Source organism: Arvicola amphibius, chromosome 1 (assembly GCF_903992535.2).
Source record: "Arvicola amphibius chromosome 1, mArvAmp1.2, whole genome shotgun sequence".
Classification (NCBI taxonomy): Eukaryota; Metazoa; Chordata; class Mammalia; order Rodentia; family Cricetidae; genus Arvicola; species Arvicola amphibius.
The window spans coordinates 4,360,075-4,385,027 of NC_052047.1; the positions used below are offsets into that span (position 1 = coordinate 4,360,075).

The following is a 24,953-nucleotide window of genomic DNA, read 5'->3' on the forward strand; positions in this document are numbered from 1 at the left end:
ATCTAGGAGGACAGTTTCCAATCGAGCGTATAAAAAATGCATCTGCTACAAGAGTCCTCCTCTCCTTCAACCCCGACTTTCCAGTCACCCTGGAAATAAACAACTGTGGGGAGTCTCTTTGCAGCCTCTTAAAGTCACACCCCACCCCCACCCCAAGGAACCCCAATCATGGGATCTCTCAGATCGTTTGAAAAAAGAAAAAAATGCATGAGGAGCCAAGAGCTTACGTTCTGGCCAAGTTAGGAGCCTATGAGAACAAGAGCTTAGGGGAGGGCTGTTCTCCATGCGCGCAGCAGAATTAGCTCTCTCCCTCTGGATCTGCTCTGCCTGCAAAGCTCAGCAGCACCGAGGGAGAGAGATCCAGAAATCTGCAACAAAAACGATGACAGCCTGAAATAGCCTCTGGTGCCAACCTCCAAATTCTCATCTGTCACTTCAGACCCTGACTGGCTGACGGGGCAGCAGAATTTCAACTCCAATAAACCTGAATGTGCTTCTAGGCAAAGAAGCCAAGCTAAGGAGGAAGGGATTGAAAGAGTTCCTCTTTGGGCAGCTGTCAGACTTTTCCTTCCTGCTGTGTGCGCAGAGGGGATTCAACATCTGCTGAGAGCCACCAAGGTACTGGATCCAGCCACTTCTCCGCAGGTAAATGTTAATGAATTCCCTACATTGGCCGATTGCATATGTTAGACTGACTTCTGTTATCTGAAAGGGCTGGTTAATGATTTTGATTAAATAATTCAAAGCCATTTACTTATTTTAAAAATCCATTTTGAGTAATTTATAGGGTCAAAAAGAGAATTTTACTTTTCGTAGTCATTTTTCTTTGCCTCCTACAAAATTAATAAACTATAGTTTTAGTGATGACCACACCAGAAATAAATACTTCAAATCAAACAATATGCCTGTTTCTTATGTTTAAACTATCTGCAATTATCCGTCATCGTCGTGTACCTAACAGCAATGTAGGACTGGAAAGCTTTGTTTTTTGGAGAGTTAGGAACTCTCTCTGATAGCATATTCTGCTTCTGCTACTTCTAAGTTATCCCTTTCCTGGTCTCTCTCTCTCTCTCTCTCTCTCTCTCTCTCTCTCTCTCTCTCTCTCTCTCTCTCTCTTTCTCTCTCTCAACAGTTTAGCAGGTTTTTCTCAACTCCTGTTCTCATTAGTTAAGATGTCCACAAGGGGACAGGAAATTTGCCCCACTCCTGATAATGTCTTCGTTAGGCAAACAGATGCAGAGGAGCGTGAAAAGCTAAGAGCAGCCCTGCAGGCTCTCAGACGCTTCTCCGATCTGGCTCTTCTCAGATGCGGCATTTTCCTGGGAGCCTCGCTTGCTCATGCTTGCTCATTCCTCCAGGCCCAGATCTCCTTGCAGGAGAGAGCTGTGCGCTGCTGCTTTTGTCTGCAGAGCAATGCAGTTGACAAGGTGCCCCAAGAAGTCCTGCTACAGTCTCATGTGCACTGCCTTTTGTCTGCAAAGAGGTTCAATATGTCGCTTTGACATTGTATCTGCCACTCCTCTGGGGCAGACCCTGACCTCTCTGATTAGAAATGTGCCCACAGTCCGCACTCCCCCCAAAAAATTATTCTCTCCTTTCTCATGGATACCAGGGGGTGTTTTTAGTCCAAAGCTTGATCCACTAATTCTTTATTATATAAGACCACATAGATGTGATTTATATGCACATTGTCACACTAAAAAGGATTTCTTTGTTTTTCTTCAAGACCTCCTTCTTAGAGAATATTTAAATTTAGGATTATCTAGTGACGTCTAGCAAGGTAGAACTATCTATTTCAATATCTTGTCATTCAATCAACTAATGCTACTTCCTACATCTGGGAAAAGAATATGTGTGTTGTTCAAAGATCGTGCCCCTCTCCCCTTGATTCACAGCTTTTGGACAGTCATCAAGTGGTTAGAATATTGGGGGCTGTCTTCAGTTTAATCTCCGGCGGGCATTATGGTGCAGGTCTATAGTAAAAACAAGAAACAGCCATGACAGAAAGAGGCGTGCCATGCAGAAGCATCTGGGCAACTCCAGATGTTGCCTCTCTCACTCCCTCTTGACTGCTGTGCTTTCCCAGCTGACTTGCAGCCATGCATGAACATGTCTGCTTTGGTTAAGTTTTAGCATGATGTCCAGATATACATTGAGGACATTTTTATCCCTGTCAAGGATGACAAAAACAACTGATCACAAAGCTTGAGGCATGTTGGACTTTCTTATTATCCTGGAACAATCTTCAGGGGGTTAAAAAGGAACCCCCCATAAAGCAGGAGAACCTCTTACAGATCTCATAGGATGCCTCTGTCCCGGCTGCATTTGTATCCATATTCCCACCTAGCCACAACCTTCTTCTTTGTCCTGGACATCAAGTGTTATACAGAACTCTGGAAGAAACCGGCCACTTCAAAGATAGCCAATAAAATTAACATGAGAAAGACACTGGCCTCTGGTTTCATACATGATGATCACATAACTTTGACTTATATAAGACCATATAGATGTGGTTATATATGCACATTGTCACACTAAATAGCTCAGGGACCCTGGACAAGTGACTTTACCTTTTTTGTGCAATAGAACCCTTAGTGATGGCATCGGAATCATAAAAAAGCAATAGATAGTGCTGAGATATGATGTGAGAATTAAGTGGAAAAAAATCTATGCCTGGTATATATTAAATAATCATAGCAACTATGAAAGGATTGGTCTAGCTTTTCCTTCACTACACAAACTCTGGAAAGGGAAGGAACTCTAGGCTTTCCCTTGTATTTACGCACTGTGCTCAAGCAAGTCCTCAGACTCAAGCTAAAGTCTCCAAGTCAGCATGGCAGAGTGGACAGGCTTGGGCTACTCCTGTGTTGCAACCTCAGCTCTCCCTCACATGCTGTGTGGACTTGGCCAGTCACTCCCCACCTCCAGGCCTCAGCTATCCATCTCTTAGGCAAATAATCCCCAGAGGTGAGGTTGTTGTAAGGGTCAAATGAGATTTTTATGAAACACAAGGTGTGTATGGTACCAGCTAGAACACTAAACTCCCCAGAAACGCTACAATTGCCACAAGAAATCTCATGCCCTAAGCTATTTTTGAATGTTTGAATGAGGCTTCTTTCTAGTAGCATTAGAAATTAATAAGGAAATATTCTTTCAGTTATCTTTTCTTTATTCAGAGAAATGTAGAGAAAACCATTTTCAGGGCCTCAACACAGGTGCTTGTTCCTGAGTCTCCATGCTCCCTCAGTTGGCAGCTTCTGAAAGGGCCCAAGTAAAATGGGAGGGGTCGCTTTTCAGGCCAGCTCTTCCGGAGGCAGAGAGGAGCCATGCCTCTCTGCGCCAGCTCTGGTTTAGGGGTCTCCTTGGACAAGGGGGAGGCCCCAACACTTTTCCTTTCAGACTTTTCTTGAAGGCAAGAATAGAGGTTTTGACTTGCTCAGGGGGTGTTTTTTCCTCTCTCTGTTGACATCCAAACAAAAAGGCTTTTTCATGCTGGTTGTTGTTTTTTTGTAAACTTCTCCCCTATGTTTCTAGCACTGAATGTCAGCTGCTTTTTCTGGCTATGTAAAGTAGGAGCTGCCTGTTGTCATAGTGATGAAAGGGTACAGAGAGAGTCCCAAGTCATGACCAGCTCTGTGAAACAGCTCTTGTTAGTCTTAAAATCTTTCAGTGGAGATAAGGTGTCCAGTTCTGGCTCATTTCTTGCCTATTATGCAACCAACTTATGTGCAGCAGTAGCTAAATGTTTCCTTTAAAGATTCAGTGAATAGAAGGTATTAAGAAAGCAACTAAAGCAGCAGCCATCTCCTGTGGGGTGCAAGGGGAAAAAAACGGGGGGAGAAAGGAGAAATAAAAGTCAGCCTCCTCGATGGCACACACTGCGGTTGTTACTCAGCATCAAGCCTGTGTTAAAACCAGCGGCTAAATTCAAACGCCCTGGCTTCCCCTGTTTTTCAAAGGGGGAACCCATCATTGTAAGATGAGCTGAGGCGATGGATGAGAGCTTAGCAAGGATTGGTTTTGTTGTCCTTTTCATGATGAGGTCTAACACTGACAGAGATGGCCCTTTGGAACTTGGAGTCTCCCAGAGAGTAAATTGTAATAATAGCCTCAGAAAAAAAAAATAAAGAACATTACTTGACCAGTAAATTTGTAAAGGAAAAAGAAAGGGAATAATTATCAGTTTAGGGGTTGGTATTTATTTATTTATTCATTGCGTTTTGAAGAATATAAAAGTCTTTTCTTGTCTTAGTACTAAGACAAAAAGTATAAGCCATTTCATCTTCCTGAGACGTTAGGTTTCCTAACATCTTAAGTCAGACAATTACCTAAACAATGCTATTTTTATCTGATGCCTCAAACTACTGATGCATTCAGCGTTGCTTCTCCTGTGAAATGTCCGGGGGTTGGGATGGGGGAGCAAGGAGTTGAACTGGAGCGAGGCTGTGCTCCTCAGGGCCCATGTGTACTGAAACAGTCATTAATCAAACCATCACAGGAATGGAAATTGCATACACAAGCATAGGTGGCCTTGAGGACAAAGCCATCTTCATCTTTCTAACAGTTCTGGCCAACCCAAATATGCAAATGGGCAACGTGTGATAATGTGTACTGCAGATCTCTAACCTATTATTCATGTGCCAATCTTAAACACCATTTCATCTTAGTCCATTTTATCGTCTCACGTATCCTGCCTTGTGTGGAGAATCTCCGTGTGTGTCTTTAACATCCGTGTCTGTGTGAAATGGATCTGCTCTGTCATTGCCTGACAGCAAGCATCCCACATCCTGCAGACTGTGATTCACCTTTGCAAACCTGCTGACGCTGCAAATGCAGCTCCGGGCGCAAGTTCTCACCCTACAGTGATGCCATCCAGAATTTAATTACTTACTGTTCCGCCTCTCCCAGTGCTCTTTAAAGGGCTTATGGAAAACCACTTAAATCTGTAAGTGAAGCTCTAGAATTGTGTGGTTTCCACACTTGCAATAATGAAGTCATGCCCTAAGAATAGTGATTAAATCTCCTTTATTTCTTCCCTTACCTGTTTGGTCAAGGTTGGCTTCCTAGGAATGAAAACAGGGCGTGCTTGAAGTTGCTTCGGATTGGTTTCCTTAATAGTACTTTTTTCTTGTTCTAAATGATGTCATTCAGACCAGGGGCTCTCATGAGAGAGAATGCAGAAACGGCAAATACAATGAGTCATTATTTTTATACAACATGAAAAAAAAAATTCACCCTACCTCTGAACACATATTGCTTGCAATTGTATACTGAGATATATGTTGCACGGTTAAAGTGTGTTTGTTCTAAGAGAATTTGATGGAGCTTGACCTCTACTCAAGTTCAAAAGTGACTTCTTCCTGCTCCCACCCTCCCCTCCTCCCTCATCTGAAGGTTAAAAATAGAGGTTGTGTGTGGCAGGGTGGTTGGGAGGAATAAATGTGAGCAGGAAGGATCATAGCCTATATGACAATTTGAAGAACAAGCAATCAGCCAATCAATCTGGGAAAGAAGAGGGAAGGAGATTTTAATCTTAATTCCCCCCGACAAAGCACTTCACAGCTATATTTGGGGACTCTGTTTGATTCTGGTTGCATGTGCATCTCAACATCTCTGTGGATTTCTGGTCAGATCCAAAGACCCAGCAGCCATGAGCCTCGTCTACCCCAAATGAAGAACCGCATGGGTGTCTGTGGTCTGGGAAAGTCAGAGAATAGCCCTGGACAGGCACACCTTGATGTCAGCTGGTGGCTCAGCAGAAAACTCAAAATAGAAGGGCTTTGTTTGCGTTCTTTGGGTGACTTTAATGCCAAGCTCTAGACCTCCTCCTGGAGACTCATTAATACTTTAAAAGCCCTAAAGCACAGTGTTAACTCTAGATCAGGTAGCAGCACGCTTTGGGCAGGTGAAGTATGACTAAAGGTTTTGCTCTCAGAAAGCAAAGCCTGTGACTCTCACGCAAGAGCAGGAGAGCACTGTTCAAGTCTGACTAGGAAGTGCCTGCAATAGTCATCTCGTTTGCACCTTCTCAGAAAGGAAATTCTCCATAGCTGCCCTAACTACTAAAAATAGTGGCCTACAGGCTTCCTCTGACACAAACAACCTCAACGGAGGATACCTGGCCTTATTTGGAAGTGCGGATGTACATGTTCCAGGAAATAAAACGCTAGCAAGAAGGAGAAAAGGAGAAAGCAGAGAGACTAGTCGAGGCAGGAGTCTCCCTTTTAGGGTTCTGGTAGGTCCTTCTCAGGTCCCTTAACTTAAAACAAAGATGAACAGATCAAAAGGTTGTCAGCCTTCAAGACTAGCCGCTGAAGCCAGTCTTCTCGGTCAGGAAGGAAGGGGCTTAGCTGCTTGATGATTCAAGGCACAATGAGGTTAATTCAGGAAGGAGGAAAAATTACCAGCACTTAAATTTCCACGTAGCATGATGTGACCAGTAGACAAGAGGAATCTCTCAGAGGTATGGGTGACTGTAGTGGCACGCTGGCTTTTAAAGTGTCGAAGAGAAAGGGACAGTAAGGTAAGGGTACTCATAGGGGACATGTGGGTTAGACTACGCAGGTTTAAGTGGTGAGGCAGTCTAGAACTTAAGAAATTTAACTTAATTTCAACGTATATATGCTCTAACTTAATACGATGGTTTAATTAATGTTATAAAAACTGTATGAACTGGAAAGAAATCAATATAAAAGTCTACCCTGCCCCATCCTTACTATAAATCTCTACAAAATGTTGCAGAAACTGAAGTGGAAGCAATTGCAACCAAAAAAAAACGACACACAATGAATTCGTTATTTAATTTGGACAGAGAGCGATGCTCTAGGGTGTGCCAAATTTTAGATACCTTGTCCTCTAGGAAGCAGACACGTGTGGACAGAGATAAAGACCAACCAAAGGGTTTCTTTCAAAGAAATGTCCCATTTTCCTCCCAAAGGCAATGAAGAAGCGCTGTGTGGCTGTCAGAGGCCCAGCATCCTCTCTTTAGTCTCAATGACCCTCCTCACAGCCCAAAGCCAGAAATGCTCCCGCAGAGCCCAACAGCGGTTGACGCACGCACAACCGCTCCAGGGTGCCTTGCAGCCCCGTGTCTCCAGGCTCGTCTGGACTCTATTGGCAGCTGAAGAGTAGGACATTCCAGCTCTACGGCTGGCTTCTCCAAGCGTGGAGCTTGAGTTGCTGCTGAGACTCCTTCCTTTCATGATAAAATCCAATTACAACCTCTCCCATGGTGAAAGCCAATCCTTTAAACACAAAAAGGAGCCAAACAGAGGGTATGTGTGTGTTCTTCTCCATGAGGTGGCTATGCAGACAGGACGCAGGGACCTTGCGAGGGATAATCATCATAACCTATTGCTATCCACTTGCTATCCCTTTGCCCCTCAAAAGGCAAAAAATTTTGATGTGATACCAGGAATATGAGGGAATTTTCTAAAGATCTATTAGTTATGACAAAGCAAATTTTGAGCCAGCATCTAGTCCCTCTGTACGTAATTTTTAATTCAGAAAGATGGCCTTCCAGAGACGAAGAGATGTCCAGCAGCTAAGATCACACGCTGCTCCTCCAGCGATCCTGAGTTCAGCTCCTAACACTCACAGCTGGTGGCTCACAGCCAACTGTAATGCTACTCCAGGAGATCCAACACTCTCCTCTGGTCTCAACTGGTGCTTACAGACCCACAGAAATACACGTAAATAAAAATAAATGAGTTGGACTTTTTTGGGTTTTTTTGTTTTGTTTTGTTTTGTTTTTTGAGACAGAGTTTCCCTGTATAACAGTCCTAGTTGTCGTGGAACTAGCTCTTGTAGACCAGGCAGGGATTCACCTGCTCTGCCTCCCGAGTGCTGGGATTAAAGGCGTGTACCATCACCTCCTAGCCACGTTGGACTATTTTGAAAAGACGCCTTTCCCTGTTGAACTTGGGATAAATCGAATAAGCTATTTAGGCCAAGATCTGTTTCTGACATCCTTAATGCTGTCGCTGTAGCTCAGACTGTGAAGCAGCAGTGTTGTCTGGAGAAGGGGCTCCAGACCTCCTAAAGGCCAGCTGAAATGAGTGGAGACAAGCTTATCTACAGAAATGTGTGTTTTGTACTTGCTTTGGCAGCACATATACTAGAAATGTATATTTTATAAGTACTGTACATAAATATTTATAAACTAGCTAAAATAACGAAATTGTTTATTCCATTCAAATCTCTACTATTACACCTAATCACTGGAATGGGTCTAGTATCCCTGTTTGTGACTTGCAAAGAAAAGGGGTGGCAAATGATGGGATGAAGCCTCCGGCCCACTACTGGGTTTTAAACGAAGACAAATGGAATACGGCATGAGAAGCAGTTACTAAAATAAACATTACCCTGCGTGCTGTAAGAATCTGCTCTACATGCACACACACACACACACACACACACACACACACACACAGGAGAGAGAGAGAGAGAGAGAGAGAGAGAGAGAGAGAGAGAGAGCATAGCTCTAAAGTTAAAGCCGTGTTTCTGTATTGATTCAGCGTGAGCTGCCAACCTACTGAAGTGATATGACAGAATTCACTGAGAAGTAACCTGAGATTCTGAAAAAAAAAACCATAAGAATTGACTTTATTTATGGCATGGAAGCCTGTAATTGGTTTCACACCACCACGCTGGCCAAATAGTCAGGCTATGCTGTCACACTGGAGCCATTTGTAATTCTGGAGCGACCTTTGGCTCAGTGCCCTCCACCAACCTTTCATTCGCCACCAAACAACTCTGAGTTAACTCTCTCCCTGAATCAACGCAACATTCTGTCACATTCAAAAAGAACAAAACCCCAAGTGTCTTCCATTTTTTCCCGCTTGCCCCTAGCTCTAGCACACACAAATACATTTGAAGACCTAACCCTGGAGTCCAGCTTAATCTCTCTGTAAATCTTTCCAATCGTTTCCTAAAACATGGAGAGAATAAAACACTAGAAATTTGTTTAAAGCGAAGAAAACTTTTAGTTTAGACCCTCGGTGCCACCCGTCATCCTTATTCGGTGGCTTCCTGACTGCTTGTGGCAGGGTCGTCGGTATCCACTGTGAGCTGAAGATGTGAAGTGATCCTTTTTACCTAAGTGTTTTGTTATCATTTGAGGTTTTGTTTTTCTGGGCAAGAATGTAAATCCATGAAATCTAGATGTTGTTGTTGGTTTTTGTTTTTGTTTTTGGTTTTTTTTTTTTTTTTTTTGTTTTTTTTGTTTTTTGTTTTTTTTTTTTTTTTTTGTTCCCACAAGGGATAGAACACCAGCCTCTGCTTACACTGTGTTTTGGTTCTTCGTCGTGGTGTTTTTCTCAAACCCTGTGCGTCTGTAGAGTGACTGTTAAGGTCTGAGAATGAGTCACATCGGAGATGTCTAATTCACCCCACTGCCTCCAGCATCACAAGAGCAAGGCTAAGGGCTCCAGAATTCATATGCTAGTACTTGAAGGCAGTAGATGCATATTTTTGTGTTATGTAGCCAGAAATAATTGTCATTTTCCCCCTTGAAAAAGATTCTCCTGTCCACTATTAATCATCCAAATTGCAAATTATATCTACATTCAGCTAATTGGACCCACTCTTCATTATATAAAATGTTATGGGTCCTAGGACAGAGCATAGTGTGAAAAGGGGCTGGAGACAAGTTGAAATTGAATGAGCTAAGTAGCATTGAAGAGGCCCAAGACATGGCGTCCCTTGCTACATGAGATCTGAAAATATGCAAACCCATGACTCCTGTATTTTTACTCAAAGTTGTTACCAATCTAAAACACAAAAAGGAAATGATTCCAGGCAACAAACTCCAATCTGAGAGCCTGAGGAGAATCTCATTGGAAGTTATATACCAAAGTGTGGGAAGCTATGGAGAAGCTACAGGGCTCTTAGGGACAGGGTAGTCAAAACTGAGTTTGTAAATAAAAGGGGAGGAAAGTTGTCTGGATCCAGAGAAAGCCTTCGCGAATGGCCAAGACACTCAAGAAGGAGCATAGCCACCTGAAGGGACTAAAAACTAAATGCCCTTGCCTTCTTCACCCGTGACTCCTCCTTTCAGGGTCCCTGTTGGCTGAATCCAACAGAAACTGGGTCAGAAAATCTGTTGATCCATCCCTGGGAAAGAAGGGTGTGGGTGTGGAGACACACATGGACAGAGACTGTGTCAGATGTAAGGGAGACACCCCTTCCCTGAGTGGGAGGCACACAATGAACAGACACACTGTGGTGAAGTTGTGAAACAGCTGAGAACCAGCTGTGAGCCAGCTGTGCTTTTGCCTCTCTGGGTTCTCTCAAAAGGCAAAAGTAAACCTCGGCCTCTCCCTTTTCCCAAGAAATTCTTCAAACTAAATCTAACCATAAAGCTCCTTAGGATTAGTTGCCTCCACACCTGTGAGTGATGAGCTATGTTATATCACTGGGCAGACAATTAGCATCCTCAGAAAAACCATTGGCCATGACAAGTCTACAAGAGACGCTTCCACCATGTGCTAAGTCTTGGAGGGGCTCCTTGGAATGAGTGCTTTTATTCGTAGCTTACACAAAAGACAAAACCTTCTCAGAGCACACCACAGTTCCCAAAGAGGCCCAGTACCATGAGAATCAGGCTACTTGGAACTGTATTTAGGTATTATTTGCTATTTTTCTTAATCCTGAAAGAGAGCTCTCTCTGAATTATTCCTGGTTCATTCACACAGTTGAAAGCACTTGAAATCCCTCTCAGCTAGAACTGAACAACTGACTTATTAACGAAACGGACAATTCCCACTGAAGCCAGCGGCTTTATTTTATACTCATAGAGTTTAACTAATGAGAGAAATTCAAAGAAAAGCAGTCAGATGAGAAGGCCAGAACCAGGCATCCAAAGGAGAAAAGCTTGGTGGTGGTGGAAGGGGGAACTAAAGGGAGAAAGAGGATAGGGTATTTGACCATGGCAGGAGCCAGCCTTCAGGCAAGAATGGCCTTGCGTTTAGCAGCATGAAGCACATTGCCTGTTTTATTAAGCCCCTATAATATCACAAGTGTGAGGAGGCTGCTGAGAAGCACATGTGAGTTCCATGAAGCTGGGAGTTTGTGCAATGTGTGGAGCCTTTTTGTTAAGATAAAGGAGTCACCATCAGGTTCCGAACTTTGTGTGGCCCCTGTGCAAACCAGGGATCTGAAACTGGAGGTTCATGGTTTTGTGATCTGTCTCTTAGGTAGCTAGCTAGATAATAGGTAGATAGATAGATAGATAGATAGATAGATAGATAGATAGATGATAGATGGATAGATAGATGATAGATGGATAGATAGATAGATAGATAGATGATAGATGGATGGATAGATAGATAGATGATAGATGGATAGATAGATGATAGATGGATAGATAGATAGATAGATGATAGATGGATGGATGGATAGATAGATAGATAGATAGATAGATAGATAGATAGATAGATAGATTATAGGAGAGATGATAGATAGATGTGATATATAGATGGTTGAATGGATAGATGATACATGGATGGATGGATAGATAAATGATAAATACATAGGTAATGATAGATAGATGATAGATAGATAGATGATAGATAGATAGATAGATGATAGATAGATAGATAGATAGATAGATCTCAGAAATATGCAAAAATACTATTGAGCAGTAAATAACAAAAAATGAAAAAAGCCTGCATTCACAGAGAAAGGGGAAACAGGGCGGAGGCCGTAACCAGAATTGAGAAAGGTTAATATGACCAAAATTACTTCCCTAATTACACTATGAGGCAGAGCGAGATGAAGCCATTCTAAAGGCAAATTCTCAAGGGAAAACAACACCGAGAAGGGCTTTGTGAGTCTGGGCCTGTGGAGGTGGGGATGAGACACAGGGGATGAGTGTGTGGTAGCAAATGAGGGCCTCTGAGGGATGAGGAGGAGGTGTTCACAGGCCCTGGAAAGCCCGCAGGATCCTCTGAACATAATTAAAGTAATCCCTCAATAACAGGCCCCAGAAGACAGGGACTGCCCTAATTTCTTCTGAGAGACGGGGGCTGGGGGGCCTTCGGGGATGTCCTTGAGAAGCACCCATTGGGGTGACCAGATGGGAACAGTGGCAAAAGTGCATGTTGGCAAAGTGAGGTACTGGGCAAGTTCTCCTTGGTGGGCGATGCTGAGGGCTGGAGGTGCGAGGTCACAGGAGGAGCGCCTGAGTGTCACACAGGGAGAGTGCTCACCACATTACCTGGCATGAGGCATTAGCTACTATTAATGTCGGTGGAAAGAAGGTACTTTTTCAATAAAATTATACTTCGGGAAACACAATGAATACTAAGAGACACAGCTTCCATTTCTGTTATCTATTACTGAATGCCGATATATTGTCCCAAAACGGAAGCCCTTGTATAACATCGAAAGGTTTTGTGGGTCAGGGATCTCGTCTCACCAAGTGAAGGACTGTCATTCACAGGTCCGTATGCATTGTCAAGGACACGTGGAAAGCTGAAATTATTGACTGGTAAACGACGTTCGATGATATAATAACAGCCTAGGACAATTGGCTCAGGGCTCCCAAAACAAATGTTCTGAGAGGGAAATATTAAATTTTTGTGACCCGAATCCAGAAGTCTGGACCATCACTTCTACCTTAAGCACTCAGTCAAACAAGTCACTGAGGACAGCCCAGATTCGGGGACAGAAACAAGACTACATTCAGTAAGAAGAGCAACAAAGACCTTAGCGCCTACACAGAGAAATGGAAGACGTAGTCACTTGGAATACACCTCGGGTCTGTGGAGCTTTGCTTCTTAGTAGGATATTTCTTTCTTCTGCCAAGTGTTTCATCTGGATATTTGTCATGGTGACACAGACTGGCTGGCCAATAGGGGCATTGGATTTGAAATTCTAAATTGCTGGTTTCTGCAGAAAGGCCTTACCTAGAGCATGAGTCTAGCTGGCATCGTCTAAAGTTTCAGCTGAAGTTGCCCATCTGGTAAGAACCATCCTGTTCCTAACAGAAGGAAAAGGCTTCTCCTTCTTTTCCACCGCCCCACATCTTCAGCATTGCTGGGCTTATGACAGTAAATACTGGTGTGAAGGAAGGAAAGAGCTGGAGAGCGCTAAGGGACAAAATGATTCCAAATCTGTAAGTTGTTAGCGATCAGAACTGTTAAGTCATTTTCTGCCTTGGAGTGTTTCAAGAAATTGAAAGGGTGTCCATTGTCACTGGTGTTGGGAATCCCTGGTTGCTGGATGCTCTCATTTGAGTCTCCTGGGAAAACCCCTCCATCCCTGTCGTGTAGATGAAGTAACGACCTAGCCCAGGTCTCTGGGCCGTGGGAGACAGTTCCAGTCTGAAGCTCAGATTCCACTTCCCGGCCAGCCCTTCCTTCCAAACGTGCTGCGTTGAGCCAGCTTGTAGATTTGGAGAAGAGTTCCCATTATCTCATGTCAGGACACAAAGTATAATTCCACATATGCAAAATTGTATCTCTGTCTGCATCTCTCGTGTCTAGAGCCTCATCTGCTCTTTCTGAAAACAAAGTCTGCATTTGTAGAAACAACACACTAAATCTGACTGTCTCAAAATAAATGATTTTTTTCATGTATCCCGGAATAAATGGTACTCATCGTCCTGAGCGAGGACGTCATGGTTTTCGTTTTCAGAGGACTTTGCGAGCGTCAGCAAATCGAGGCTCCGCCGTCTTTGGCATGGCGGTTGTTCTCACAGTGTCTCATTTCCTCCCACAGGCCTCACTTCTCTACACAAACCCGTGCATTCCAGTGAGAGCCTACAGACCATGAAATCGTCCCCATCCCCGTGCGACAAACACAGTGACCCTGACGAGGCAGCAGGACCAGACACTTATCCCAAGACAAAGAACACACTAGACCTGTCTCCTGCTTTTTAATATGGGATAAGCAAATATTTACCAATGGTCCAATAGTGTGTCCTCTTGGGTCGGTTCCACATCACATTAAACATAAAATTTGGAAGTAAAGATAAAGGAAAATGCATTTCCCAATGACTCTTAACAATTAGCATTCACTAAGAAAATCAAGTATTTTTTGGATACCATCAATCATAGATATATCTTACGTATTCCCCCTAAATTTACTATTTAGTTTTTTTTTTAACTTTTGTTCTTAGTTCCATATACAAAATGCTTTTTTCTTTTTAATTTTTATCCTTTGGGAATTTTACATATGAGTACTTTATTTATATCCTTTCCTCCCCTCCTCTTCCTCTCCAGTTTCCCGTTCCCATAGTAAAATATTTATGTTTGATACAATAGTCAAAATATGTTTTAGAGAAAAGAGCATCTGGGGGTTGCGAAATGTGTAGGGTTTTACCTCTGGTTTCGTGAGATGGAGCATTACAGTTGGAGCAGAGCTGGAGGTTCCCTGCGGCCTGTGTCTTTTCTCGTCGTAAGTGAAAACATATGACAGATCAGGTTTTCTAGGAACAAGACAAGGTAAGAACCGAAATAGGTTTCTGTCCAGATATGGGAGACTAGTAAAATGACAAAAATGACAGTCCCTTCTAGAGTGGACAATAGCCAGCTAGCATTTGTGAAACCATCTGGTAGTCGTCCCAAAGGAAACCCCCAAGAATCTGACACTGTCTCCTTGATTCACAGATCCAGACAACATGACGCCTGCGCTTTTCTTCCTGTACATCTTGGGGACTGCAGCTGCGATCCCGGTAAACATCCTTCCTTTCTGTGTTATAGCTCTCCCTACTGACTCTGCATTTGGAAAAAACTGTTCTTGACTTGAGGTGCTGAAGCAGGAAGATCCATCTCAGGCCCCAGCTGAGCCTAAAAAGACCCAGTTCCAAGCAAAGACACCCCCACCAAAATGATCCTTCTAGGATGGCTTTGGATTCTTTGTAATTCCAATTACATTTCCATGAAGTAAATTCATAAGTAAAAGAAAAAAATCAAGATAACACACTTTAAAAACATTTTACCAAACAATAAGGTAAAATAACTATGCAGCTGAAAATGTTGAGTATCATCTTATTAGACAGAGTATACCCAAACAGTAGTGAGGGAGAATAAATTGTAGATCTGTGAAAAAACAAAGAATTTAACATGTATTGCATAACCATTCTCATCCATTATTTTCTTCAAGATCAAAAGCATGCTGTCTGATTTCTGAGACTGAGACTCTCTTTTGATACTCTGCAATAATAAAAACAGGACTCAGTGTAGTAGAATCGTGGATGCTATGGTAATCGATGGCTGCTACCTCAACTCTAGGTTGTCCAAGACAGTATGCTCCAAGTAGGCGTGACCAGGGTGTCTTCTACTTCATGGTCAGGCACACTCTCCCCAGCACCATCTACAAGTAATAAAAACCACTATATGCAAAAAGCCACGTCAGAGGTTTTGGCACTATTGGAAGCTTTGCTTTTAAAGCCTGGTGATCATTTCTGATGTCATCTTTCATTAAACCACTTGCGCCATCTGTTTTTCTTCATCCAAGGAAGAACCAACCTCCTCTAGACAACATTGCGCCCTCTGCTCTAGACTAAGATTCTGTCCTTCCTTTTAGATGAATGGGAGCTGCTTCCAGACAGCCAAAGCAAACTCCATGTCTCCCTGATCAAGCAGTTCATAGAAAGAAAGGGTTTATGATGAACACTAACAATGATGCTGTAAATTAGCTCACGGGAGCAGCCCAGTTGACATTACACACTGTACTCTGAAGTTAGAAAAGAGGGATGAATTAGCACAGAATTCCCACAAAACGGTTGCTTTTTCCTGAAAATATGCTTTCCCTTCGGAATGGCCATACTTTCAACTTTATAAACAGACACCCAGAGTCTTTGAGCCAAACATTTGAAGACACTCCCACATGTAGACACAAGCCAGATGTTTCCTTTCCAGGGTAATTTATCATAAGCAGACCCAGCCAGACGCTGAAAAGCTAACTATCTTCTCAAAAGACTGGTCAGTGTAAAATGCTGCAGCGTTTTCCAACCCTGGTTGAATTTTTCAGCAACTAATAGTTTCTGTGTGGTCGAGAGATTCCAAGCGGACTCTCAAGAGGGCAGGAGAAATAAACACAGACGGTGAAATGGTGAAATAGATTTCAATTACCAGAAAGAATCTGAGCTGCCACACTAGTGTGCGCTCCATGGAGGTAAGAGGAGCAAGAAGGTACAGGAGAGAGGCAGGGAAGGAGAACAGGCATCCAGCAACAGGCCCAACCTCCCCCTCCATTGCCTCTCCATGACACCCTGGGGAAGAAGAGACTTGCCAAAGCAGGTTCCACTTCTCCTTCTCCTCTTTGCTTCAGCTTCTTCCAAATCATTTTCAGTGTCAGTCCTCTTAGTTGAGAAGGAGGTGAGATGCGAAATAGCAAGCAGATCGTAACAGATCCTGCAGCCACCTCTCTTTCTTTACCGACACTGTCAGCACTAACGGGCCTGCTGGTGGGTGAGAAGACACTGACCATAGAGCCTGGGCTCTATACTTATGTCCCCTGCATACCCACAGGATCTCCATAAAAACAAGTACCTGCTTCTGACAATGACAGTTCACATGTTTTCATCTCGGAACATTACTGTCAGGAAGGCTAGTTTTCACGTGGGAGCTCTGAAATTTACAAAATAGTTTACGTTCGTCCACTCAAGTCTCTGTGTTTCTGCTCGCTTTGCCAGAGGAGGTGGAAGGAGAGTAGACAACAACTCGTCAAGCCCAGTAGGTATCAAAGAGCAATCAAGGCTTGAAGGGAGACCTCCCTCCAACTCTAGTTACCCAACTTCACTTCCGAGCGCCACTGCCCAGCTCTTCGTTGATGTCTCTCATCTTGTACGAAGCCATTGCTCTTGCTGAAGTTAGACTCCTCAGTGGCTGCTCCCTACCAGGCTCCATGTCCTGCTTCACACAATCTTTGAATTGGTTCTAAATTAAACAGCTTATTTAGTCAAAGCTATCCTGGTGGCTTTTAGTAAAAAGCCAATGGGACCAAGCAAATAAATATTTAGCAAAAATTTTATAATCTTTTCTATTAATTTTCCATGAGAACCTAAAAGCAGCCAAGGTGCTGCTCAGTGCTATATACTGGGGTTAATTTTGTTTTTCTCCAACTTTATGTCAAATAACACTTTCCAAGATCATAAAGTATGTATGTTTCTGTCAAGGTTAAAAATCCCAAGTCAAGAATAATCATTACTGAAGTATCTTCAGTTTTATTTTCAGCCAGTCTTTGCATAATAGCCTTTCATAAATTTGACTCTAATTCTTCAATGTAACAATAGATCGCAGGCATTTGCTGGCGGCCTAGGCAAGTCTAGAGACCTCCATTTATTCCTGTCACCAGCAAAGACTCCAGCAGGGCAATACTGACAAAAATAACTCATGTATTTTAAGCTGGCATCTGTCTGTTAGTGGCACAAAGTCTTTGTCTTTTTCAGACAAATGCAAGGTTTCTCTCTGGTCATCTCAACCCAACTACCGCAGCATTGGTGACACCCGATGATGCCATAGCCCCCAGTGCCGGGGTTGAAGCTGCAGCAGACATAGAAAACTATGCCAACGATAAGGTAAAAGTCATCACCATAATGCTGTCATCTCCATAGTTCTCCAGAGGATTTCATATAAAATCATGCTTAAAGTTTAATATATTCGTTTCTCAGTTTAACTTTGTAAGTACAATAATTACATGAACTGTCTCTAAACACTGGAAGTTATGGGGATTAATGAGTGTACTTACTCCCTGTAGTCAAGTGCTATATAAAATATTTCATTTTACAAAATTTAAATTCAGGATAAACCTGTGCTTTAGAAGGGGAAGAATGGCGTAAATATGTTTAGATGATAATGCTTGGAGAAAGGAGGAAGACTACTCAATGTTAACTTTGTAGCAGTAAATATGAATACCATGTCATTTGTTTCAAGAATAAACTTCTGTTCTTTTAAGGCTGAACAGCCATCAGCACTGAAGTCAGAAGAGGAGAACCATGAACAGTCAACAGAACAGGACAAAGCCTACAGCCAAGAGGAGGATCTCAAGGATATGGAGGACGGGGGTGGCGATTTAAGCGTGAATTTGGATTATTCACCCACGGAAGGAGCAATCCATGCACAAGACAGTACAAGTGAGCCTCCTCGACAGGAGAAGCTCCCAGAGAGCACCGATTTCCCCGTGGTTGCGTCTACTTCCTCTGTGGATTCCAAACTACAGGCAAATGTCACAAAGGGGGAGGGAAGCCCAGAGCAATCTGAAGGGGATGTGAACCAGCAACTGAACAAGAACAACCAGAATAACCAAGACTTAATGGACGAAGAAAGTCCAGAAGAAGATCCAGGTGCTCCTGATGAAGAAGAGGAAGAAGAGGAGGAGGAGCCAGAAGATGTTGGTGCTCCCAGTGATAACCAGGAAAGGGAAAAAGAACCTCCTGAGGAGCAGCCTATCAGCAAGCAGGAGGGTGACAGTGACCAATCTGATGATCCCTTAGAAGAGTCCAGTCAACCAACTCAACTAAGCAAGACGGAGAATAGGTTTGAGCAAGGAAACCAAGGGCAAGAAGGTAACTCCAATGCAGAAGGGGAAGACAAGACAGCAAGCAGCATGAAGCACATTCAGCATACAGAGTGGCAGGGCCAAGAAGGAAAAACTGTCCTTGAAGCTACTGGTAGCCAAAAGGATGTGGATGAAAAGACAGTTTCCGTAGAACCTACCGACAGTGTTGCCATCCTGGCTTGGAGTCACGGAGCCAGTTATGATGGCAGCAAGGATGACTCTAAGCATGGTACAAGTGATGACTATTTCATCCCAAGCCAGGAGCTCCTAGAGGCTGGGAAAACGGATCCCCTTTCCTATTACCTCAAACGTGCTGAGCAAGCCACAGATGAGAATGAGAAAGTAGGTAAAAGTGACGCTGGAGACAACCAAAGGGTGAGACTGTTTACCATGATGCTTATCCAATCAGTTAGCCAGGAAATAGCCACCACCACTCTGTACGCTCTCACGCCCTGCTGTGTGTGCTTCACACAGAACATTCCTAAGATACAGGGCAGGCTGAGCATCCCCCGTGGGAAGGGACGGACCAAAAACACTGCAGTTTTGTTCAGGCCCTGCGACATGTGCATATACATAATGAGATATCTTGAAAATAGAATCCATGTTTAAGCCCCAAATTTATTTGTTTTACAAACACTCTCTATGTGTTTATAGCTTAAGCATAATGTCATACAATATTTTGGATGTGACTGTATTTTAACTGTAACCTGTCACATGAGCCCATGTGTTAAATCTCTGCTGTTGGTGCCACGTCAGTGCTCAGACAGTAGCTGGATTTCAGAGAATCTCATATTTCAAGATTTCAGATTATGAATGCTCACCTTGTGCAATTATGTATTTGTCTGTCTGTCCATCACCAAAGTGAGAGCATGCTCTGTTTGAGCCCCTCTTAGAAGCAGACCTTTGATTTGAGTGACAGGTATTTGAGAAGTACAAGAAACAATGAAAGAGAAATTTAAATATTACGTAGGAAAGGAAAAGAAACTTTAAAAATTAATTAAATTTGTTTTTAAAAAACTCCCAAGGATCATTCCATTTGGGAGTAAGGAGCTGGGACATTTATTTTGTCTGGGATTTGCTAAAGGTAATAAATTCCAGTTTGCTCTTTGAATCAGTCAAGTACATTTCTGTGGCTTAGGGGGCTTAGAAATGCAGACAGTCGAATTGAAAATCCCTGCAGCTAACTGGAAAATTCTGACAGACCTGATTAAGGGAGCCATAGGCAGCTGCAATTCTGCTGTCTTCAAAACTGGGGTCACATTGGTCCTGCTGAACCACTGTGTCCATCAAAATGCCTCCAGCATAAGCGGAACCTGCAACATTTGTTGAATTAACCATAAAAGTTAAAGTACTGCTTTATAAAGCAAACACATGCCCTATGAAAATATGGAAATTGCAGCAGGGAGAAAAAGGGAATTCTATTTTCAATTGGCTGTTGAATCACTTGGGACTTCCAGGCAAATTCCCAGCACACTGCCTGCCGCTCCCCACCCCCAGGAGGAATTGACCCCATCTGCCTCCTCCAAAAGGAACTGACCCCATTTGGAGTGGCAGGCAATATTAAATCCCAAGATCTTTCCTGCCATTCTAAGGTAGAAAGTTTCTTACACCTCAAACCTGCTAAGAAAGTGTTATCAACACGTCCACAGAGGTCACTGATGGACTTCCGTCCTCGAGAAAGAATCCCAAGACAATGTTGTAGGGACAGTGTTTTGGACCCAACTCCAAAGTGGTAATCTTTCCTCACATGGAATGATTCTTGCTCTCCAAGGGTTACTGTCTGTCTCCCTCTGCAGCTGCAGGGGTTTCCCTACTGAGAGCAGAGCATGCACAGCTCAGTGACTGTATGCACAGCTCAGTGACTGTATGCACAGCTCAGTGACTGTATGTACAGCTCAGTGACTGTATGCACAGCTCAGTGACTGTATACACAGCTCAGTGACTGTGTGCACAGCTCAGTGACTGTATGCACAGCTCAGTGACTGGCTGTATGCACAGCTCAGTGACTGTATGTACAGCTCAGTGACTGTATGTACAGCTCAGTGACTGTATGTACAGCTCAGTGACTGTATACACAGCTCAGTGACTGTGTGCACAGCTCAGTGACTGTATGCACAGCTCAGCGACTGTATACACAGCTCAGTGACTGGCTGTATGCACAGCTCAGTGACTGTATGCACAGCTCAGTGACTGTATGTACAGCTCAGTGACTGTATGCACAGCTCAGTGACTATATACACAGCTCAGTGACTGTGTGCACAGCTCAGTGACTGTATGCACAGCTCAGCGACTGTATACACAGCTCAGTGACTGGCTGTATGCACAGCTCAGTGACTGTATGCACAGCTCAGTGACTGTATACACAGCTCAGCGACTGTAGGCATAGCTCAGTGACTGTATGTATAGTAAGACAGAGGCAAATCACTGATCTCTTGATTGCACTAAAATTCTGTTTTGTTTTCAAAGGCCAAGAAAGCAGAGAGCTCACCAAATGTTGAACCTTCAGATGAGGGCAACTCGAGGGGGCACAGTGCTGGTGAGTGGATGCTTTGCAAGCTGCAACAGGTCCAGAGAGGGATGGAGTCTGTCATTTGGGTTAGCATCCTTTTCCGTTCTGATCCAGAAATCCATGTCCCCAATCTCCCCCAAGGAAATACTCTATTAAGTGTTGGTATTTCTTTAACGTGTTTGATAAATTGTGGGCTGGTGGGCTTGCAAACTAAAGGTTCTGCTGAGCTTTTACACAAAGCTATCTTTATCCAACATCACTTTCAGTTCTGAGAAAGCCTGATTCTGTCGCTTGCTCTTAAATCTATCCTACTCCAACCGCAAACATCTTTAATTTCAACAAAGTTAAATTCTCCTGGCTTAACTTCTGGCCTCTTTGTAGACTGTTTTTCATGCACTTCAGATTCTGACTGTCGGCCAAGGAGAGCCATTGTCCTCTTCCATCTCCGACACAGCCTGCTGCAAGGAGACATCCGAAGCCCCATGCACACGTCTGAGGGCAGAGTCCATCCACATGTTAACATGGGTTCATATGCTTTCCAGCTTCTTCCTCCTGCCTTTGCTTTTTCAGGATCTGGGTTTTCTCTCTAATGAGTGAAAGGAGAAGCTAAGCATCTGGATGACTTTGTGTTTAATATACAACTTTTTTGTGTTTACACTCCCTTTCCACTCTTTCCTGTTAGATTCCTGCAGGAACTTCCAGTGTAAAAGGGGACACACTTGCGAAGCAGATCAGCAGGGGAAACCCCACTGTGTTTGCCAAGACCCAGAGACCTGCCCTCCTTCAAAACTCCTCGACCAAGTAAGTATTCTGCACAAAAGTCCTCAAGATAGAAATACTTTGCAGTTTCATCTATTTTAAGTGGGTGCACAGTTTATCTAATATTTGATGTAATATTGAGTCGAACATACCAGAGAAATCAAAGTATTTTGATCATGCCATGAAAAAGATTAATACTAGGGCTGAGGAGATAGCCCAACAGGTAAAACCTTCTGTGCAGGCCTAAGGATGGGAGTTCAGATCCAGCACCCGCATAAATGCTAGGTGGGAGTGGCAGAGTCCTTGTAACTCCAGGATTCTCAGAAGGCAGAGGTGGGGACTGCTGGAGCAAGCTGACTAGCAAGACTACAGATAAACTCTGGGTTCAGCTGAGAAATACCACCTCAGCAATAGTTGGGGAGAGATAAGCAAAGACCTCTGACATCAGCTCAAGCCTCCCACACACATACACCCATACATGTCTAGGCATAGTGGGTGCACACACAGAAACACAGACTGTAGTGTGAACACTACACCCATAGCACATAAAACATTGAAAATTTAAAAGATAGTGAGCAGGCAAAGTTTTAAATTCATTCTGTCCTGGGGACAGTCACAATTACAGTCCTATGGAGATCTATCTGGAGTTAAATTATCATCATGGGTTTACCTTGGTGCCAAACCAGAAAATTGGTTTTTTGTTTTGTTTTGTTTTGTTTTTGAGACAGGCTTTCTCTGTGTAGCTTTGGTGCCTGTCCTGGAACTCACTCTGTAGACCAGGCTGGCCTTGAACTCACAGAAATCTGCCTGCCTCTGCCTCCCAAGTGCTGGGATTAAAGGCGCGCACCACCACCGCCAGGTCAAAAATTGGTATTTTAGTAGACTCTGTTTGAACACATTACTGGCACAACACAGCTACCAGAGAGACACTCTGTGAGTTCCGGGGATGTGTTCTCTGGCGAGTACTCCACTCCATCACTTCTCCGTGTTTCCCTTGCCTAGGTTTGTGGCACTGACAACCAGACCTATGCCAGCTCCTGTCATCTGTTTGCTACCAAGTGCCAGCTGGAAGGGACCAAAAAGGGGCACCAACTACAGCTGGACTACTTTGGAGCGTGCAAATGTAAGACACTGACCGCTGCTCAAAACATTATTTCTGAGTGGGCTTGGGGTCATTTTTGTGCCTCTCTGAATTTTATATATTATACAAACAAAAAGTTTATATAGTCATGAAGTCAGTCTGAAACTAAGCCAGCTGAGGAATTCCCAGGCCTTATTCGCAGGAGGCTCTGACTCCATGGGGCTGTGCTGGAGACAAAGTTTTGCTTTGCTTTTTGTTTTTGTTTTTTTTTTTTTTAAGAAACCTAGACAATTACAAGTCTCCCCACTGAGTTCAGAGGCACCATTGTAATATAGACATGAAAGACAGGGGCTTTATTACCTTCCTCCCAATTTGACTTCAGTCTTTGCCAAGAATTTTATTGCAGAAGATTCTTCCAGCAGTTGTAATGTCAGGATTTTCTTGGTTGTGTTGGGCTCCCATTGCAGATAAGCAGTTCCACACTTGTTCAGACCCACTCGTGTTTCTGCTTCTCCTCTATTTCTACACACACACAAGTATTATCGTTTGACATGATCTGTCCACTGATGTGGACAAAAGTCACCCATGTGCATTCTGGGCAGAAGCCCGTGAAGGCTGCTATGTCACTGTGTTCTCTCGGTTTGTCCCCACACTCAGAAGCTTTGTGCTGAAGCAGTAGCCACAGTGTTGAGGCCCAGGGAGACAGTGATGAGCTGAGCCCTTTTGGCAGTCGGTGTCTGATGTGGGACCACCTGGAGACAAGCGTAGGGTTCTCCACGTCCAGATTTGTCTTGTGGTTTGCAGCTGCAGAGGGAGCTCCGCTCAGCCTTTTCCTCTGCAGCTAATCAACAACCCACTTGCCCTCCAATTTCGAATTTCTGGTCCCTGGATTTACAGGACTAGTTCTCAGCTCTTTACTGCAAGTCAGAATTATTCTGGGATCTCTTAAGATATCCTGATGCCCAGAACCCACTATAAGATCATCAAGACTTTCTTTCCATAGAAACTGTCCTCTGCTGGGTATAGTAATGTGAGTGTATCATCTTGGCACTTGCGAGAGTGAGGCAGAAGAATCCAAAAAAATATCCAAGAACTTTTGGAATTTTATTAGTATGTTGTAAAGACGTACTAGGAGATTCTACCATGCTACGGGGATAAAGCCCACCGTAAGGAGGAAGCAGGTGTTGAGCTTCCTATGACGAAGACTTGTCCTTTGAAGTATGCTCACATCATGTTCTCTGCTCCTCCTAGCTATTCCTGCTTGTACAGACTTTGAAGTGGCTCAGTTTCCCCTGCGGATGAGAGACTGGCTCAAAAATATCCTGATGCAGCTCTATGAACCGAATCCCAAACATGAAGGTTATCTAAATGAAAAGCAGAGAAGCAAAGTAAGTTCCACACTCTGCTAGCTGGCCGTCTGCCTGCGTGCCAGAGAGGGGTGGTGTGGTGAGATCACACTGGCTTGCATGGCAGCAGAGTCTTCCCACTCCCTTTCTGCATCTGCTTAACCTGAATGCATCAACATTCAACATTCTGCAGTGGTCACCATCCGTGCCACAACTTCCATACAGCCAAACCATCCACCTTTTACTCACGGGGCAGTAGCCTGGAAAGTGATCCTTAGGCTGCATCTACAGAAAGCTATGATCAAGCAAAGTTAACTATTGCAGCATTTATGTGATCAGCTTTCCATGCTTGTAACAAATACCTCAGACAACACAACTTAAAGAAGGAAGTTCTCTTGGTTCACAAGTTTTAAAAGTTCTAGTCTGTGACTGATGTTGACTGTGTTGCTTTGGGCCTGTGTTGAGGTAGTAAATTGTGTCAGGGAGTATTCACTTCATAGTGGACCAAGGAACAAAGCAAAAAAGAAGAGATGCTGGGCTCCCCACATATCTCCTTCAAGGGCATGCTCCCATATGACCAGGAAACTTCCAACTAGGCTCTACTTCTGAATGGTTCCACCATATCCCATGAGTGTCATGGACTGGGGACCAAGCCTCTAACTCATGGGCCTTTGGGAGACATTGTATCTGTGATAAAGCAGGCTCAACATGTTTAAATCTAATATTTTCACCTTCATAGACCAGGCACAGA

The 24,953-nt window shown here is 43.6% G+C and overlaps 1 protein-coding gene across 2 annotated transcripts in view; it reads left to right on the forward strand.

Moving 5' to 3' along the window:
• Positions 1-200: 200 nt before the first annotated feature.
• Positions 201-24,953, forward strand: part of Sparcl1 (SPARC like 1) — a 30,257-nt gene continuing 5,504 nt past the window's right edge. Inside the window, exons 1-8 of one of the 2 annotated variants that reach the window (XM_038334706.1) lie at positions 201-645; positions 14,613-14,677; positions 17,399-17,527; positions 17,905-18,849; positions 20,974-21,043; positions 21,699-21,817; positions 22,778-22,898; positions 24,108-24,244. In XM_038334706.1, the coding sequence (XP_038190634.1) occupies positions 14,624-14,677; positions 17,399-17,527; positions 17,905-18,849; positions 20,974-21,043; positions 21,699-21,817; positions 22,778-22,898; positions 24,108-24,244 (1,575 nt within the window). In that variant the 5' untranslated portion in view covers positions 201-645; positions 14,613-14,623. Of the gene's footprint in view, positions 646-14,612; positions 14,678-17,398; positions 17,528-17,904; positions 18,883-20,973; positions 21,044-21,698; positions 21,818-22,777; positions 22,899-24,107; positions 24,245-24,953 lie in introns of both variants that reach the window. The other variant, XM_038334696.1, reaches the window with a different exon arrangement.